General features: G+C 47.0%; 1 protein-coding gene across 1 annotated transcript in view; it reads right to left on the reverse strand.

Moving 5' to 3' along the window:
- The window catches only part of TMX4 (thioredoxin related transmembrane protein 4), a 111000-nt gene extending 97053 nt beyond the window's left edge, over nucleotides 1-13947 (reverse strand). The window contains exon 1 of the mRNA XM_068232507.1: nucleotides 13610-13947. Within this exon, the coding sequence (XP_068088608.1) occupies nucleotides 13610-13818 (209 nt within the window). The 5' untranslated portion in view covers nucleotides 13819-13947. The remainder of the gene's footprint in view (nucleotides 1-13609) is intronic.
- Nucleotides 13948-17445: the final 3498 nt, after the last annotated feature.

The following is a 17445-nucleotide window of genomic DNA, read 5'->3' on the forward strand; positions in this document are numbered from 1 at the left end:
TACCCACCGCCTCATCTCGGAGCTACACCGCCCTTAGCCCCCCAAGCTCTCCAGGACAGGTAGCACCCATATAGAGAGACCTGTTCCCAGAACAGGAAACATCCATACTGCCGGGCACCTGTTGTAGAGCAAAAGATATAGAGAGGCTCACGGATGTTTCCTGTTTCCTGGGAGGAGTCAAGTCTCGAAGTGTACCTGTCCTGGAGTGTTATGGAAAAAAAAAACTTCACCGCTTTTAGACCCTAAAATTCGGAAGTAATCATAACGCTAGGGAGAAGAGGCACGGGGCCGCCTGGGGGCTCTACCTATATCCCCACTGTCTGCCTCTTCTTCATGCAGCGCATGTTAGGCAATTGCTCCCTTTGCCTTAATGGCAGTGTCAGTCCTGTTACTACATCTTGAGTCTCCTGATGATACTTGTTGTCCTCTGGGGTCCTCTTCTCTCCCCAGCCTCCCAGAAGTGACTCCGAGCAGCACCAAGTGACCAATATAGTCTTTAGTTTGAAGGTTTTTTTTTGTTTCCTTTACTGCCACTCTCTGAACACTAGTTAGCGCTAGCTCTTCTTGCACTAACGATCATCCCTCTTTCAAAGTCACTTAAAGGGATACTGTAGGGGGGGGGGTCGGGGGAAAATGAGCTGAACTTACCCGGGGCTTCTAATGGTCCCCCGCAGACATCCTGTGTTGGCGCAGCCACTCCCCAATGCTCCGGCCCCGCCTCCGGTTCACTTCTGGAATTTCTGACTTTAAAGTCAGAAAACCACTGCGCCTGCGTTGCCGTGTGCTCGCTCCCGCTGATGTCACCAGGAGTGTACTGCGCAGACACAAACCATACTGGGCCTGCGCTGTGCGCTCTTAATGACATCAGCGGGATCGAGGACACGGCAACACAGGCGCAGTGGTTTTCTGACTTTAAAGTCAGAAATTCCAGAGGTGAACTGGAGGCGGGGCCGGAGCATCGGTGAGCAGCTGCGTGGGCACAGGATGTCTGCGGGGGACCATTAGAACCCCCGGGTAAGTTCAGCTCATTTTCCCCCGACCCCCCTACAGTATCCCTTTAAAGTGAACCTGAGATGGCTGGATCCTGGATCTTCTGAAATTGGCCCCGGAACGTCCGCTGATCCACAGTCTACTGCGCATGCTGGGAGCGTTCTGCGTCAACACAGTACTACCGTGCAGGCGCAGAATGCTCCGAGCCATGGAAGCGCAATGGGGGAGCCCGACGGAGGAGCACGCACGGCCAGACTGTACTGACTGGAGGATTTTTTGGAGCCAATTTCAGAAGATCCAGAAGCCAGAGGAGGACATCGAGGGAGCGATTGGCTTGGAGGAAGCCCCAGGTATATATATTTTTCTGTCCCTGCCATCTCAGGTACACTTTAAATCTTCCGACTTACCCATTTTGACATTAACTTCCGTGATAACTATGTTGTCCACAGCTGAGCGTTCCGTATTGAAGCAACTCGGTATTCCTTATATAAGCAACTCTGTGTGGTTACGTTATTCTAACCGTGGGACTGGTTTACTTTCAAATAAGGAGTGTCTCTAATTTTTGGGCCACTAAGTGTAAATGCACCCCTGAATGTATAGCTGCTTGTTCCTTCTCTACACATAAATCAGTGGAACAACACAGCTCATGATAATCGGCTCTCACCTTCCACATGACATTAGGAGGAAGCCGTCCCACATTCAAAAGACAAGCATCACTGAAAGGATTGATGGAGGAGGTAATGACTTGTGAATGGTAATATAGAGGATGCAGACAAGCAACAGCTGGTACACCCCTGTGGCCAAATAGAGTATGCTCCAATGCACCACTAGGAATACATGAGGCATTGAGGCCATCTATCTAAACAATTGGTTAGTAAGGCTGGTTGAGAAACCTGAGAAAGTGTAACCTGAATGCTATGGTTACATTTCAACACAATTTTCAGCTGGCTGGACTAGAAAGAGGATTACGCCTACAAGGAAAGAAACAGCAACAGTACTTTGAACTAATGCCTAGTACCAATGATGCAATTTCCTAATTATATAAGTAATAAGCTAATGGGAATCCATATTTAAATTAAAAAAAAGTCAGATACTCACCTAAGGAGAGGGAAGGAGAGGGTTCTAATGAGCCTTCCCTCTCCTATCCCGGTGCCCCCGGTGCTGCAGTGGCTCCACCGGTCAAATCCCCCGCCGCGGGGACTTCGAAAGTCTTCGGGAGCCGAGTCCTCCTGAAGACAGGCAGCTCCAGACTGCGCATGCGCAAGTGCGTCATAGAAGGCGCGTGCGCAGTGTAGAGTTGCCCGTCTTCGGGAGCACTCGGGCTCCCAAAGCATTTCCGAAGCCTCTCTTCGGCGGGGAAACCAGGGCTGTGGAGTCGGAGCAATTTTGGGTACCCGGAGTCGGAGGTTTCATAAACTGAGGAGTCAGAGTTGGAGTCAGAAGATTTTTGTACCAACTCCACGGCCCTGGGGGAAACAGCGGGTTATTGGCCCGAAACGGTCGAATACCGCTACGGGGGAGCCAGCGCAAAAGCGGGGACCGCGAGAGGAGAGGGAATGCTTTATGGGACCCAGAGCCTCCCTCTCCTTAGGTAAGTTAGTATCTGACTTTTTTATTTAAATTTTGGTTCCCATTAGCTTTCAGTAATTTCCAACATGTGCAATCTGCTTCTGATTAAGAAAGAGATATGGGAGTTAACTGGAGTGGCCGGAGGAAACCTGCAAACACAGGGAGAACATACAAAGTCTGTGCAGATAGTGCCTGGCTGGGATTTGAACCATGGAACCAACACTGCAAGCAGGGCTGTGGAGTCGATACAATTTCTCCTCAATCATGTTAAAAATGATTGGAAACTGAGAAAATGGCGTGGGTATATGTTAATAAATTGACAATTTACCACACACCATTCAATTTTCTTAATAAAAAATAAAAAATTAAATAAAAAAAATAATAAATCCACCATTCCTGATCAACTTATTGAATAAAAAAAAAGGAAAATCTGATCGGATTTCTTGCACGAACAAAAAAAAAAGGGGGGGTTTTGGAGGGAATTCCAATGATTTTTATTGAATTGCCGTACAATTGGATCATTTTATTGTATCGTGTGTCGCCATCTTAATGCTTATCAGGGCTGTGGAATTGTAACAAAAATCGTCCGACTCCTCAGTTTATTGAAACCACTGACTCCAGGTACCCAAAATTGTTCAGAATCTTCGACTCCGACTCCACAGGCCTGACTGCAAGGCAACAGCACTATCCGCTATGCTTTAGACTCCCAATCATTGAGCGAATTAAAGGGAATTTGAGGATAACGTTATGAGGCAATTTATACTTACCTGGGGCTTCCTCCAGCCCCATGAAAACAATGGGCTCAATCGCAGTACTCCCCAGCCGCTCCGTTAATCCAAGATCCCCTCCAGTATCTTCAACAGCGGTGGTCTTCTGCGCCTGCGTGGCCTGATCGTGCCCCCGTGGATAGGATCATTCTGCGCCCGAGCAGGTGCAGAACGTGGGAACATGACAAGGAGGGGCATATGTTTAGGCCACCAAGGCGGAGAAGACCATCACTGTTAAAGATACTGGAGGGGATACTGGATTAAACGGAGTGTCTGTGGAGGACGGCAATGGAGCCCACGGCCCTCATGGGGCTGGAGGAAGCCCCAGGTAAGAATAAATGACCCATATCGTTCGTCTCAGGTACACTTTAAAGGGAACCAGAGACGAAGCACCCTTGTGTATTTTACCATATATCGCAGTAAGAACATTAGAGAAAACACTTACCATGCTCTCTGTTTCATCCTCACTGCTAAAAGTGTCTGTTATCAGCTGTGATAAGAATCCCGGACTGAGCATTCAGTCTAGCTTTGCCGGGAATGATTATTGCTGAGTCATTATAGCAGAGCCACAAGGGGGCAGGCTTGGGCTTGAAAGAGAAGACAGACTCAGCTATAATCATTCCATAGCAAGCTAGACTGAGTGCTCAGTCGGGGATTCTTATCAGAGGTGATAACAGTAAGAATAAACAGAGAACAATGAAATAAAGAGCAGATTAGGTGTTTACTGTCATGTTCTCACTGATTTATAAGGTAAAATACAAGAGGGTGCTTCATCTCTGGTTCTCTTTAAGATCTAGTGCTAAAGTATACTTTATGCGCTTGAGTATGACCATTTCTGATAGCGTATGCTTCTGGTATAGAAAACAACAGTTTGTTTTCCATACCAGTTTAGTAAGGGGGCTTTTTGGACCATTGTAGCCCCTTATACAGTCCAATGAGTTCTGGTTCACCATGAGCTTGCTGGGTAGTCTGTACTTCTGCTATAGTAAACTACTTTGCCCGGTCCCTTGGAGTTTACTATAAAGGAATTCTATTGTATCTAGCAATCCAGTAGCATAATTGCTGCCATAAGCCAATGGAGCTACTACAATAAAAGTTTCTACTAATGTGACATAGTTGGTAGAGTAGAGACTTTCGTGGATAACCTCAGCAGTAAATGTGCAAAGCTTTGCTGGAGATTTGGGTGTGTGACACAACCTGAGACATCTATGCCATCCCCCTGCTGCTGCAGTTCCCCTTTATAAACTCACACAGCTATAAATAATGTGTCCTGTGTTATAAACAGATCAGCAACTGTCCGGCTGGAGAGGAAGCAGAGCATATGACGAACCTCATAAGACTATTATGAAGACTAGTTCTAATAAACGCATTACAGTCCACCACACCAGCCAATTCTATACAGCGGTTTATGTTCAGCGCTTGCCAAGAGATCACATTGTCAAGATAAGCCTTTAAAGGCGGATATTCATATTAATATCACACAGGAAGTCAACTCTCATGTATACAAGACAAAACCTCTGAGATAAAAATAGTGGAAAAGCATCGGCCAATGACATGCAAATTATTCTGGCTTGCATGCAAATGCACATTAGAACTGTGCCAATCAAATTCAGCAGGTAGAGCATCTGACTGAGGGCCCTTTTTACACTACCCTGCTGTCCATTTGTGGACTGTTGACATTCAAACTCCTACACAATTTAGGCTCTGGATGCATGAAGGACTTGCTGAAACTGCACCACACCTCTCACAACCACAGATCAGCAGGATTCATACACCTGGTCACTCCCAAAGTGCACCTCAAGACCTTTGGAGTCAGACCATTCTGTCATAATGCCTCTACCCTTTGGAAATCCCTACCACACCCAGTAAAGGCCAGCCCCATCCCTGGTGTTATTCAAATTCAGACTGAAAAAGCCAAAGTATGTATTTACTCATGAGCTAATAGTTCATAGTACTTGTTATATTTGTTAAAGAAGAACTCCAGTGAAAAAAAAAATGTAATAAAAAAAAGTGCTTCATTTTTACAATAATTATGTATAAACTATTTAGTCGGTGTTTGCCCATTGTAAAAGCTTTGCTCTCCCCGATTAACATTCTGACATTTATCACATGGTGACATTTTTACTGCTGGCAGGTGATGCAGCTGCTGCTTACTGTTTTGGCAGTTGGTAACAGCTATGTCCCACAATGCAACAAGGTTTACAGACAGGAAACTGCCAGGAGTACCATGGTCCTTAGAGGTTCTTGTGGGAGGGGCTTCACCATAATATCAGCCATACAGCTCCCCCTGATGGTCTGTTTGTGAAAAGGAATAGATTTCTCATGGGAAAGGGGGTATCAGCTACTGATTGTGAAGAAGTTCAATTCTTGGTCACGGTTTCTCTTTAAGCCACCTGTTTAGCCTGGTATTTGAAGACTTGTAGAATTCTTCCTCTGTACCAACTGGTCTGAGCCATGCTTATGCCCTTTGAGTCCTATGGGAGAAATTCGCTTTACAAATGTTGTTGTAAAATGCAGTGTACAGTTCAACTAGTGCAATCTGATTGTGGCGCAATTTTCACCAGAACGCAATTGTCCTGCCGTATTTTGGCTGCGATTGAGCTTTTTATACTTTGTAAAGAAGCTCAATTGCATTAGTAGACGTTAGGAAGAAGCGTGATCGCATTGCAGAACGATTGTGATTGCATTTCATAACGGAGAAGAGCTCTCGCCCAATTACAAGCTGCACATAATTGGCAAGCAAACACAAATGACTTGCATCTCAATAACATCGCTAGCCACATTTTTATTGCTGTTCATTTCTTTATTGGGGAAGGCTAATCCAAACTTTGTCTTTGGGGAATCTGTGACAGCAGTGTTTCTCAGCACGCCCATGCCGGGCATGAATTTAGCTGGTGTTGGCTACACCCACTTTTTCTAACCCTAACACACAATTAGTCAGTGACCTAGTTTGTGAGCTTTGCGGTCTTTGGCAAATCTGGTTGGCTGTGGCTCCACCCCCTTTTCTGAATTTGAACCCCAGTCACCCATTGACCAACTGTACCAGGTTTGAGGCTTGTGCCATTAACAGCGCAAGAATGAAAAAAATCCCCTTGAAAAGCAATAGGTGAATTTTGATTGGCTTTGTAGGCCTACCCACTTTTCTGAATATTAATCCCAGTCACTCAGCGACCAACTGTGCAAAGTTTGAGAGCCCTGCCATTAAGTGTAAGAATGGCTGCAGTTTACATTTTCCCTGTGAAATTTGTATTTGTCTCCGCCCACTTTTTGGTTATGGGATAAAAAGTATCCTATATGTTATTCCACCTAATGTACTCTGTGTGTGCCAAATGTCATTCAAATCCGTTCAGCCATTGTTGCATGATTGAGTGACAAATATCCAAACATTCACATTTATAATATTAGTAAGATGTACCCCTTTATAAAAGATTACAACAAAATTGCATTGCGTTTGCGAATATATCGTCCAACGCACTGTCAGTGGAAAAGAAGACAGGCCTTGTTCACATTAGGAATCGCCATCGCAAGCGCTGAACGCTTTTGTGTGTGCTTTTGAAAGCACTTTTCCCAGCGCTTTCCGAGAGATTAGCGACTTTTAGAAGCTCTTTTGCGAGGCGATTAGCGTTTTTGTAAAAAGAAACAATCAGGAAGTGAACTCTTTGGCCTGGCTCTAAATGACTTTAATGTACTTTGCGAGGAAAAGCGCTCACAAAATAATTTTTCTAGGTGCTTAGCGGTTTCCCTATACCTTGCATTGAAGCGCAAACGCTCAGGAAATGGTGCAGAAGCCGCGATTGTAAAGAAAGCTCATGTGAGAACACTCACATAGGAAATGATTGCACAAGCGTTTAAAAATCTCCAGGGCTTAAAAATAAACGAAAGCTGTAATAAAAGCTAACACAACCGTGATATGAGCTGCCCGCGAGTTTTGCTGCGTTTTCACACGTAAAGGTTTGCGAGTGCAAAATTGTCACGATTGTGCACTGATGCGAATTTTAACACGAGTTAACCTTTGCTTTGCGCGATCGATAAAATTCACATTAGCGCGTGTTCGTGGGAAAACCTTTACGCGTGAAAACGCGTCAAAACTCACGCGAAGCTCATATCACAACTGTGATAGCATTTATCGCAGCTCTGTGAATCAAGCCCATAGTGCGAACAAGCCCTAAATGTTATGACATGTTCTAGTACTCCCTAAATCGAAAAACCAAGTATCTCAAGAGGTACACTTACCACAAGCTGAACACCAGGATTTTGCAGTGACAAGACACAGATATTTTGAACCTTACCCCCACTACCGAAGTGTGTTTTTTTTTCACTGTCCCTGCATCACATAGAGGCATATTAATATCAGGGCTACGAAGTCCGTACAAAAGTCATCCGAGTTCAACTCCCTCAGTTTATGAAACCAATGATTCTGGCTCCGAATCCAGGTACCCAAAATTGCTCCGATTCAGACTCCATGGCTCTTGAAGGGCTATGGAGTGGGTACAAAAATCATCCGACTCCTCAGATTATGAAACCCACCCAACATTGCTCCGACCGCCCTGATTACCATAGTGAGCTGTTTAGTTACCAAGACAGGTGGTTAGAAGTCTACCCAATCAGAATCCAGGGAGCAACAAAAAACTGACAAAGGTAGACAAAAATCAACCAAGCAATTATCTTGAATGAAACAGGAAATTTGGGCAAAGAAGTCTTGGTACCCCATTGGTACTCATGTTAATATCAGCTATTAGTAACCACTTCAGCCCGCGGGTTGTTTTCCACAAGCCATTTTTGAATTTCAGTGCACCCTCCATTTATTCCCGATAGGTTTATTACTACGTATCACACCTAAATGTTCGATATATTTTTTCAACACAACTCTGCCTTTTTGTGGGTGATATTTTTTTTTCAGTAATTACTTTACTTTCTATGCATTTTAACGGGAAACAAAAAAAACTAAATACTTTCTCAAATTCCCTCCCCTATAGTGCAAGTGTCAAACCCAAGGCCAAATGCAGCCTTCCTTGCCAAGAGCGCATGGATTCCTGTCCAGAGGAGCAAACCGGTGACAGTGTTTCCGAAACATTGTCAGTGTGAGCCAGGGTGCTGCGATAACCCATGAGACACCCCCAAAAGAAATTAGTATGGGCCAGGGGCCCCCCTCTTTAGATCTAAGCATTGGTGGTGATGCTTGGTTAGGGATCGTGGGGATGGTCGTTTATAGTTGTGAGGAACTGAAGCAGCCCTTTCAACAGAAGACCTATAGGAGTGCTCACACGTGGACCATCCAGCACCTGCCCGGTAGGAGTACTCACACCTGAGACATCCAGCACCTGCCATATAGGAATACTCACACCTGGACCATCCAGCACCTGCTCTATAGGAGTGCTCACACCTGGACCATCCAGCACCCGCCCTATACGAATACTCACACCTGGACCATCCAGCACCCGCCCTATAGGAGTGCTCACACCTGGACCATCCAGCTCCTGCCCTATTGGAGTACTCACACCTAGACCATCTAGCACAGTGATGGCTAACCTTGGCACTCCAGCTGTGGTGGAACTACAAGTCCCATGAGGCATTGCATAGCATAACTCGGTGAGGCAGAGGCATGATGGGATTTGTAGTTTTGTCACAGCTGGAGTGCCAAGGTTAGCCATCACTGATCTAGCACCTGCCCTATAGGAGTGCTCACACCTGGACCATCCAGCACCTGCCCTATAGGAGTGCTCACACCTGGACCATCCAGCAGAAGCCCTATAGGAGTACTCACACCTGGACCATCCAGCACCTGCTCTATAGAAATACTCACACCTAGACCATCCAGCACCTGCCCTATAGACATACTCACACCTAGACCATCCAGCACATGCCCTATAGGAGTACTCACACCTGAGCCATCCAGCAGCAGCCCTATAGGAATACTCACACCTGGACCATCCAGCACTCGCCCTATAGGAGTACTCACACCTGGACCATCCAGCACTCGCCCTATAGGAGTACTCACACATGGACCATCCAGCACCTGCCCTATAGGAGTGCTCACACCTGGACCATCCAGCACCTGCCCTATAGGAGTATTCACACCTAGACCATCCAGCACCTGCCCTATAGGAGTGCTCACACCTGGACCATCCAGCACCTGCCCTATAGGAGTGCTCACACCTAGACCATCCAGCACCTGCCCTATAGGAGTGCTCACACCTGGACCATCCAGCACCTGCCCTATAGGAGTGCTCACACCTGGACCATCCAGCACCTGCCCTATAGGAGTGCTCACAACTGGACCATCCAGAACCCGCCCTATAGGAGTACTCACACCTAGACCATCCAGCACCTGCCCTATAGAAATACTCACACCTAGACCATCCAGCACCTGCCCTACAGGAGAACTCACACCTAAACCATGCAGCACCTGCCCTATAGGAGTACTCACACCTAAACCATGCAGCACCTGCCCTATAGGAGTACTCACACCTAAACCATCCAGCACCTGCCCTATAGGAGTACTCACACCTAGACCATCCAGCACCTGCCCTATAGTATTCACACCTGGACCATCCAGCATCGGCCCTGTAGGAGTACTCACACCTGGACCATCCAGCAGCAGCCCTATAGGAGTGCTCACACCTGGACCATCCAGCACCTGCCGTATAGGAGTACTCACACCTGGACCATCCAGCACCTGCCCTATAGGAGTACTCACACCTAAACCATCCAGCACCTGCCCTATAGGAGTACTCACACCTACACCATCCAGCACCTGCCCTATAGAAGTACTCACACCTGAACCATCCAGCACCTGCTCTATAGGAGTACTCACACCTGGACCATCCAGCATCCGCCCTATAGGAGTGCTCACACCTGGACCATCCAGCATCCGCCCTATAGGAGTACTCACACCTGGACCATCCAGCAGCAGCCCTATAGGAGTACTCACACCTGAACCATCCAGCAGCAGCCCTATAGGAGTACACACAGCTGAACCATCCAGCATCCTTCCAGAAGCAGCCCTATAAGAATACACACACCTGAACCATCCTGCGTCCTTCCAGCACCTGCCCTATAGGAACACACACCTGAACCATCCAGCGTCCTTCCAGCAGCAGCCCTATAGGAATACACACACCTGAACCATCCAGCCTCCTTCCAGCAGCAGCTCTATAGGAATATACACTCCTGAACCATCCAGCGTCCTTCCAGCAGCAGCCCTATAGGAATACACACACCTGAACCAACCAGCGTCCTTCCAGCAGCAGCCCTATAGGAATACACACAACAGAACCATCCAGCGTCCTTCCAGCACCTGTCCTACAGAAATACACACACCTGAACCATCCAGCGTCCTTCCAGCAGCAGCCCTATAGGAATACACACACCTGAACCATCCAGCGCCCTTCCAGCAGCAGCCCTATAGGAGTACTCACACCTGGACCATCCAGCATCCGCCCTATAGGAGTACTCACACCTGGACCATCCAGAGTCCTTCCAGCAGCAGCCCTATAGGAGTACTCACACCTGGACAATTCAGCATCCGCCCTATAGGAGTACTCACACCTGGACCATCCAGCACCCGCCCTATAGGAGTACTCACACCTGGACCATCCAGCACCTGCCCTATAGGAGTACTCACACCTAGACCATCCAGCACCTGCCCTATAGGAGTACTCACACCTGGACCATCCAGCGTCCTTCCAGCACCTGCCCTATAGGAATACACACACCTGAACCATCCAGCGCCCTTCCAGCACCTGCCCTATAGGAATACACACACCTGAACCATCCAGCGCCCTTCCAGCAGCAGCCCTATAGAAATACACACACCTGAACCATCCAGCGTCCTTCCAGCAGCAGCCCTAAAGGAATACACACAACAGAACCATCCAGCGTCCTTCCAGCAGCAGCCCTATAGGAATACACACACTTGAACCATCCAGCGTCCTTCCAGCAGCAGCCCTATAGGAATACTCACACCTGAACCATCCAGCATCTTCCCAGCAGCAGCCCTATAAGAATACACACACCTGAACCATCCATGTCCTTCCAGCAGCAGCCCTATAGGAATACACACACTTGAACCATCCATGTCCTTCCAGCTGCAGCCCTATAGGAATACACACACCTGAACCATCCAGCGTCCTTCCAGCAGCAGCTCTATAGGAATACACACACCTGAACCATCCAGCGCCCTTCCAGCAGCAGCCCTATAGGAATACACACACTTGAACCATCCATGTCCTTCCAGCAGCAGCCCTATAGGAATACACACACCTGAACCATCCAGCGCCCTTCCGTACAGTTGGGCGAACAGTTCGGCTGTGTTAGCCGAACTGCAGCCGAACTGTTCGGCTGCCCAACCTGTCATTTTGATGTGGCTCTTACTACTTCCGGGTCGCAATAACCCGGAGTAGTACGTCTGCGCTGGCCCAGCGGAGCGCGTCCTAGATCGCGCTCCCGTTGCCGGGCACTCTCTGCGCATGTGTGTGACGTCATGAGTGATGTCACACACATGCGCAGAGTGCCCGGCAACGGGAGCGCGATCTAGGACGCGCTCCGCCGGGCCAGCGCAGACGTACTACTCCGGGTCATTGCGACCCGGAAGTAGTAAGAGCCACATCAAAATGACAGGTTGGGCAGCCGAACAGTTCGGCTGCAGTTCGGCTAACACAGCCGAACTGTTCGCCCAACTCTTCCAGCAGCAGCCCTATAGGAATACACACACCTGAACCATCCAGCATCTTCCCAGCAGCAGCCCTATAAGAATACACACACTTGAACCATCCAACGTCCTTCCAGCAGCAGCCCTATAGGAATACACACACTTGAACCATCCAGCGTCCTTCCAGCAGCAGCACTATAGGAATACACACACTTGAACCATCCAGCGTCCTTCCAGCAGCAGCCCTATAGGAATACGCACACTTGAACCATCCAGCGTCCTTCCAGCAGCAGCCCTATAGGAATACGCACACTTGAACCATCCAGCGTCCTTCCAGCAGCAGCCCTATAGGAATACGCACACTTGAACCATCCAGCGTCCTTCCAGCAGCAGCCCTATAGGAATACGCACACTTGAACCATCGAGCGTCCTTCCAGTAGCAGCCCTATAGGAATACACACACTTGAACCATCCAGCGTCCTTCCAGCAGCAGCCCTATAGGAATACACACACTTGAACCATCCAGCGTCCTTCCAGCAGCAGCCCTATAGGAATACTCACACCTGAACCATCCATGTCCTTCCAGCAGCAGCCCTATAGGAATACACACACCTGAACCATCCAGCGTCCTTCCAGCAGCAGCCCTATAGGAATACACACACTTGAACCATCCAGTGTCCTTCCAGCAGCAGCCCTATAGGAATACTCACACCTGAACCATCCATGTCCTTCCAGCAGCAGCCCTATAGGAATACACACACCTGAACCATCCAGAGTCCTTCCAGCAGCAGCCCTATAGGAATACACACACTTGAACCATCCATGTCCTTCCAGCAGCAGCCCTATAGGAATACACACACCTGAACCATCCAGCACCCTTCCAGCAGCAGCCCTATAGGAATACACACACCTGAACCATCCAGCGTCCTTCCAGCAGCAGCCCTATAGGAATACACACACCTGAACCATCCATGTCCTTCCAGCAGCAGCCCTATAGGAATACACACACCAGAACCATCCAGCGTCTTCCCAGCAGCAGCCCTATAGGAATACACACACCTGAACCATCCATGTCCTTCCAGCAGCAACCCTATAGGAATACACACACCTGAACCATCCAGCGTCCTTCCAATTGCAGCCCTATAGGAATACACACACCTGAACCATCCATGTCCTTCCAGGAGCAGCCCTATAGGAATACACACACCAGAACCATCCAGCGTCTTCCCAGCAGCAGCCCTATAGGAATACACACACCTGAACCATCCAGCAATACACATACCTGAAGCATCCAGCACCTGCCCTATAGGAATACACACAGCTGAACCATCCAGCGTCCATCCAACTGCAGCCCTTTAGAAAAACTCACAACTGAAGCAGTAGCAGCCCTATGCAGGGATACTCACAACTGCAGCCCTATAAGAATAATGGAAACTGAACCATTAGCAGCCCTATGCATGAATACACACCTGCAGCATCCAGTGCCCTTCCAGCAGCAGCCTCATAGGAATACACACCTGAATCATCTAGTGCCCTTCTAGCTGCAGCTCTTTAGAAATACTCACAACTGAAACATCAGCAGCCCTATGCTGCAGGAATACTGAACCATCAGCAGCCCTATAAGAATACTCACAACTGCAGCATCCAGTGCCCTTCCAGCAGCAGCGTCCAGTTACTGGAGGTGACAGTCCGGACTGAGTCCTCCGCCTGGGCCGCAGCGCACAGCCCGAACCCCCCGCTCAGCACCAGCAGCAGGACCGCCGCTCCAGGCCTCAGTGTCCCCGGGCTGCCCTGCACAGGATGCCAGCGAGCCTCAGCCGCTCTGCCCCGGGAAGCCACCATGATGACCGCACTGTATACACAGTGATGCTACTGGATGAGGAAGTGAGCGCCGAGTAACCCCTGCGCCGCCGCCCACTGGCTGCAAACTGGCGGCAATCTCCCCCGCTGCGGTCAGAGCGCTGGAGGCGGGCAGGGGCTGGCACACACGTGTGTTTATCACAGGGCGCTCGCATGCCACACGCACTCTCTCATTGCTATTTTTATTCATTCTTTCATACAAATCATTTCCCAGTCACTGTACTGTCTGGATAGTAACTGAGAAGGTGGACAGAGGAAAGTGAACAACACAAACAGGCGCGCCCCCTGCCTTGTGACGTCACAAAGTAGTATTCGTTCGTTCTCTCCGCGCTGTCAGAGAACAAGGGACAGGCGCGCCCCCTGCCTCTGATGTCATGAAGTAACTGCCTTTTTTTGTCAAATCAAAGATAGCTTTATTTGGCGTGACCAAGATTCATATAGGCAGGCATTGCAAGCAGGGGAAGTAGGGGACATAGATTGCATAGCTTCCACTTGTCTCTCTTTTGGAGGGACAGTCCCTCTTTAGGAGCCCTGTCCTTCTTTCCTCCTCATTTGTCACTCTTTAAGGACTTTGTCCCTCTTTATATATATATATATATATATATGTATATATATATATGTATATATATATATATATATATGTATATATATATATATATATATGTATATATATATATATATATATATATATATATATATACTATATAATAAAATACAAGTGTCCCTGCGTCTGTCCGTGTCAGTGCTTTTCGCTTCTGCGCATGTCAAGCACTGACAGCCGTTGGTTGGGACAAGACGCAGGGTGGGGGGGACTTGTGTGTGCTGCAGACGGGTGCGCGCACACACTGACTGCAGCGGCGTGAAGAGACCTAGAGCCCGTTTTTAAACGGGCTTAGGTCAACTAGTATATATACATTTCTCTACTAAAAATGTGTTTGATTGACTTTAAACTTTATTCCCATCCTTTAAATTGATATATTACTAATATTAAAATGTTAATGTGAAGGAAAATGAACCAGGATAAAAAGGACCAGTGTGGTTCAAATTATAAAACAACATATTTTTCTTTGAAATCTATGAAATCTTTATGGTATGCATGACTAGGGGTGTGATGGGGGCGTGATCAGGAGTGTGGCAGGGGTGTGGTTTAAGTGTCTCTTTTTCTCATCTCAAAAAGTTTGGAGGTATGATAGAAGGGGGTGGGGTAGGGGTACAGTGGGTTAGCAGTTTGTGGACATTTACAGGTTTTAAACAGACACTAAAGCGGAAAAAAAATTTTGGTATGAATTGTATGTGTAGTACGGATAATTACTAGAATATTAGTAGCAAAGAAAATATTCTCATTTTTATTTTCAGTTATATAGTGTTTTTTATAACATTGCATCATTCTCTAATATTTGCAGTTTACACACTACTCAGCATTCTAAATGATTTTGCAGAGCAGCAGTGAACTTTTGAACCCCTTCTCAGCAGAGAAAAAGAAGATACAATCACTGACAGTTGAGATAACAAGCTTCAGAAGACAGCGCTCTCTGCGACTTTGAAAGTCGTGGAGCTCAATGGCTTTTTTGCATAGATAACAACTGGCTTCTTAGCTCTTCCTGTACTGGAAACAACATTAGACTTATGTCTCTGCTCCTAATGTTTTATTTCTTAGCTGTACTACACATACAAATCATTATATTATTTTTTCCCCGCTTCAGTGTCTCTTTAAGTTCATTTATGCTCCTCTCAGCCTGTAGCATGCTGTGACATAGCATGCAGCGATTGTCGCTGTGGACAGCAATGAGCTTCGATTGGATTCTGAATTGATTTAAACTCAAAATCATTCTGAATCCAAAGTTGCGTCACGTGACTACCACGCTTTCTCGTTCCGGGATAGTCATCGATGGAACGATAGAGCAGAGAGAAGTTCCATGACAAGGGTGTCAAACTCAAATACAGAGAAGGATGAAACTGAACACTGAGCTCAAGTCATGGGCCAACTTCAATGTGTAGTGGCCACCTCCCTCCCTTATAAAGTTCCCTGGTGTAAAATATACAGTTTCCTGGTGTCTAATGCCTTCTGCCTCCGCTAGACAGTTCTCTGTTATCTAGTGGTTCTCCCTCCCCTATACAGTTTCCTCCCTGGTGTTTAGTGGCAAGACAGGCAAAAACGGCGCAGGTAATTTGAGTGCACCAGGCGCTGCCATAGGCCGCAATGTGAATTACGGCTATAGTGGAGCTCAGCCAGTAATTAGGGCGCCATCTTTTATTTACTATACACTTTTAATTACTTACTATACTCTTTTAATGACTATATAAAACAGCGTAATTCGGCCACAATAGCTGCCTGGATGGGGAATAGTAAATAATGCTGCCGGGACTTGCAAGAGCAGGGTGAGCCATTTTTGGCTTCATCCTGTGCCCAAATTTCCCAGCGCCTAAAGTACATGTACTGTACACATTAAGTGGTCCTTCCCCATACAGTTCCCTAGTGGTCCCTCCCTCCTGTATATACAGTTACCTGACATCTAGTTACCTCCCCCCCCCCCCTTTACAGTTTCCTGGTGTCTAATGCTTTCCCCCTCCCTCCCCCATATGGCTTCCGGTTGTCCCAGCCAAGGTCCAACAGGCACTTGTTGGGTGGTGCATTGCGGGCTGCAGCAAGATTGAGGTTCTTTTTACTTTTTATGCAGAAAGGGATGCAGGGTTGGTCAGGCAAGGGTGGGTTCGGGAACAATTCATTACATGTAGTATAAATCCATTTTAATATTTTTAGCCATGGACCCTGAGCAAGCATGCAGGTCAGATGTTACTGACAAAAATCTGACAAGATTAGGTGCCTGCTTGTTTTATGTGTGTGATTCAGACACTACTGATGCATGAAAGATCAGCAGAGCTGGCAGGCAACTTGCATTGTTTCAAAGGAAAAAAATATGGCAGCCTCCATATCCCTCTCACTTCAGGCGTCCTTTAAGTTAATTCCACAGAATCCTGTCTATTAACGGTAATGCCACCTCCAGTCAAGGAGCATCCGATTGGCTTTTTTTTTTTTCCCGAAAGTCAAATTTTGTTAATTTGTTAATGTCCTCATAACATTAACCACTTCCCCGCCACAGGTTATTTCCCCTTAAAACCAGAACAATTTTCAAATTTTATGCTTCTCCCATTCATCCGCCGAAGTGTTCTATTCATCGTTTGTTTGTTTTTACGCCAAAAATTAGGCTTTCTTTGGGTGGTATTTTTTGCTAATTATTTTATTTTAGCTGCATTTTAAAGGTAGCAATAAGAAAAAAAAATCATTATTGTTGAGTTTTCAGCCATTATAGTTCTAAAATAAAATATGCTGCGATAGATAAAACCGGCACGTTTTATTTGCCCATTTGTCCTGGTTAAACTTATTACAACGTTTAAATTGTGTCTCTAGTACAATGTATCGTGACAATATTCTATTCAGAAATAAAGGTGTATATTTCCATTGGCGTTTCTTTATACTAAACTAGCTGATGACCGGCGTTGCCCGGGTATGTATTTGACTGGTGTCGGCTCCGCCCACTTTTTCTAACCCTAACACACAATTACTCAATGACATGTGTAGACGTCCAAATTGTTTCAGATCCATTTTGG

The sequence above is a fragment of the Hyperolius riggenbachi genome, chromosome 4 (assembly GCF_040937935.1).
Source record: "Hyperolius riggenbachi isolate aHypRig1 chromosome 4, aHypRig1.pri, whole genome shotgun sequence".
NCBI classification, from domain to species: Eukaryota; Metazoa; Chordata; class Amphibia; order Anura; family Hyperoliidae; genus Hyperolius; species Hyperolius riggenbachi.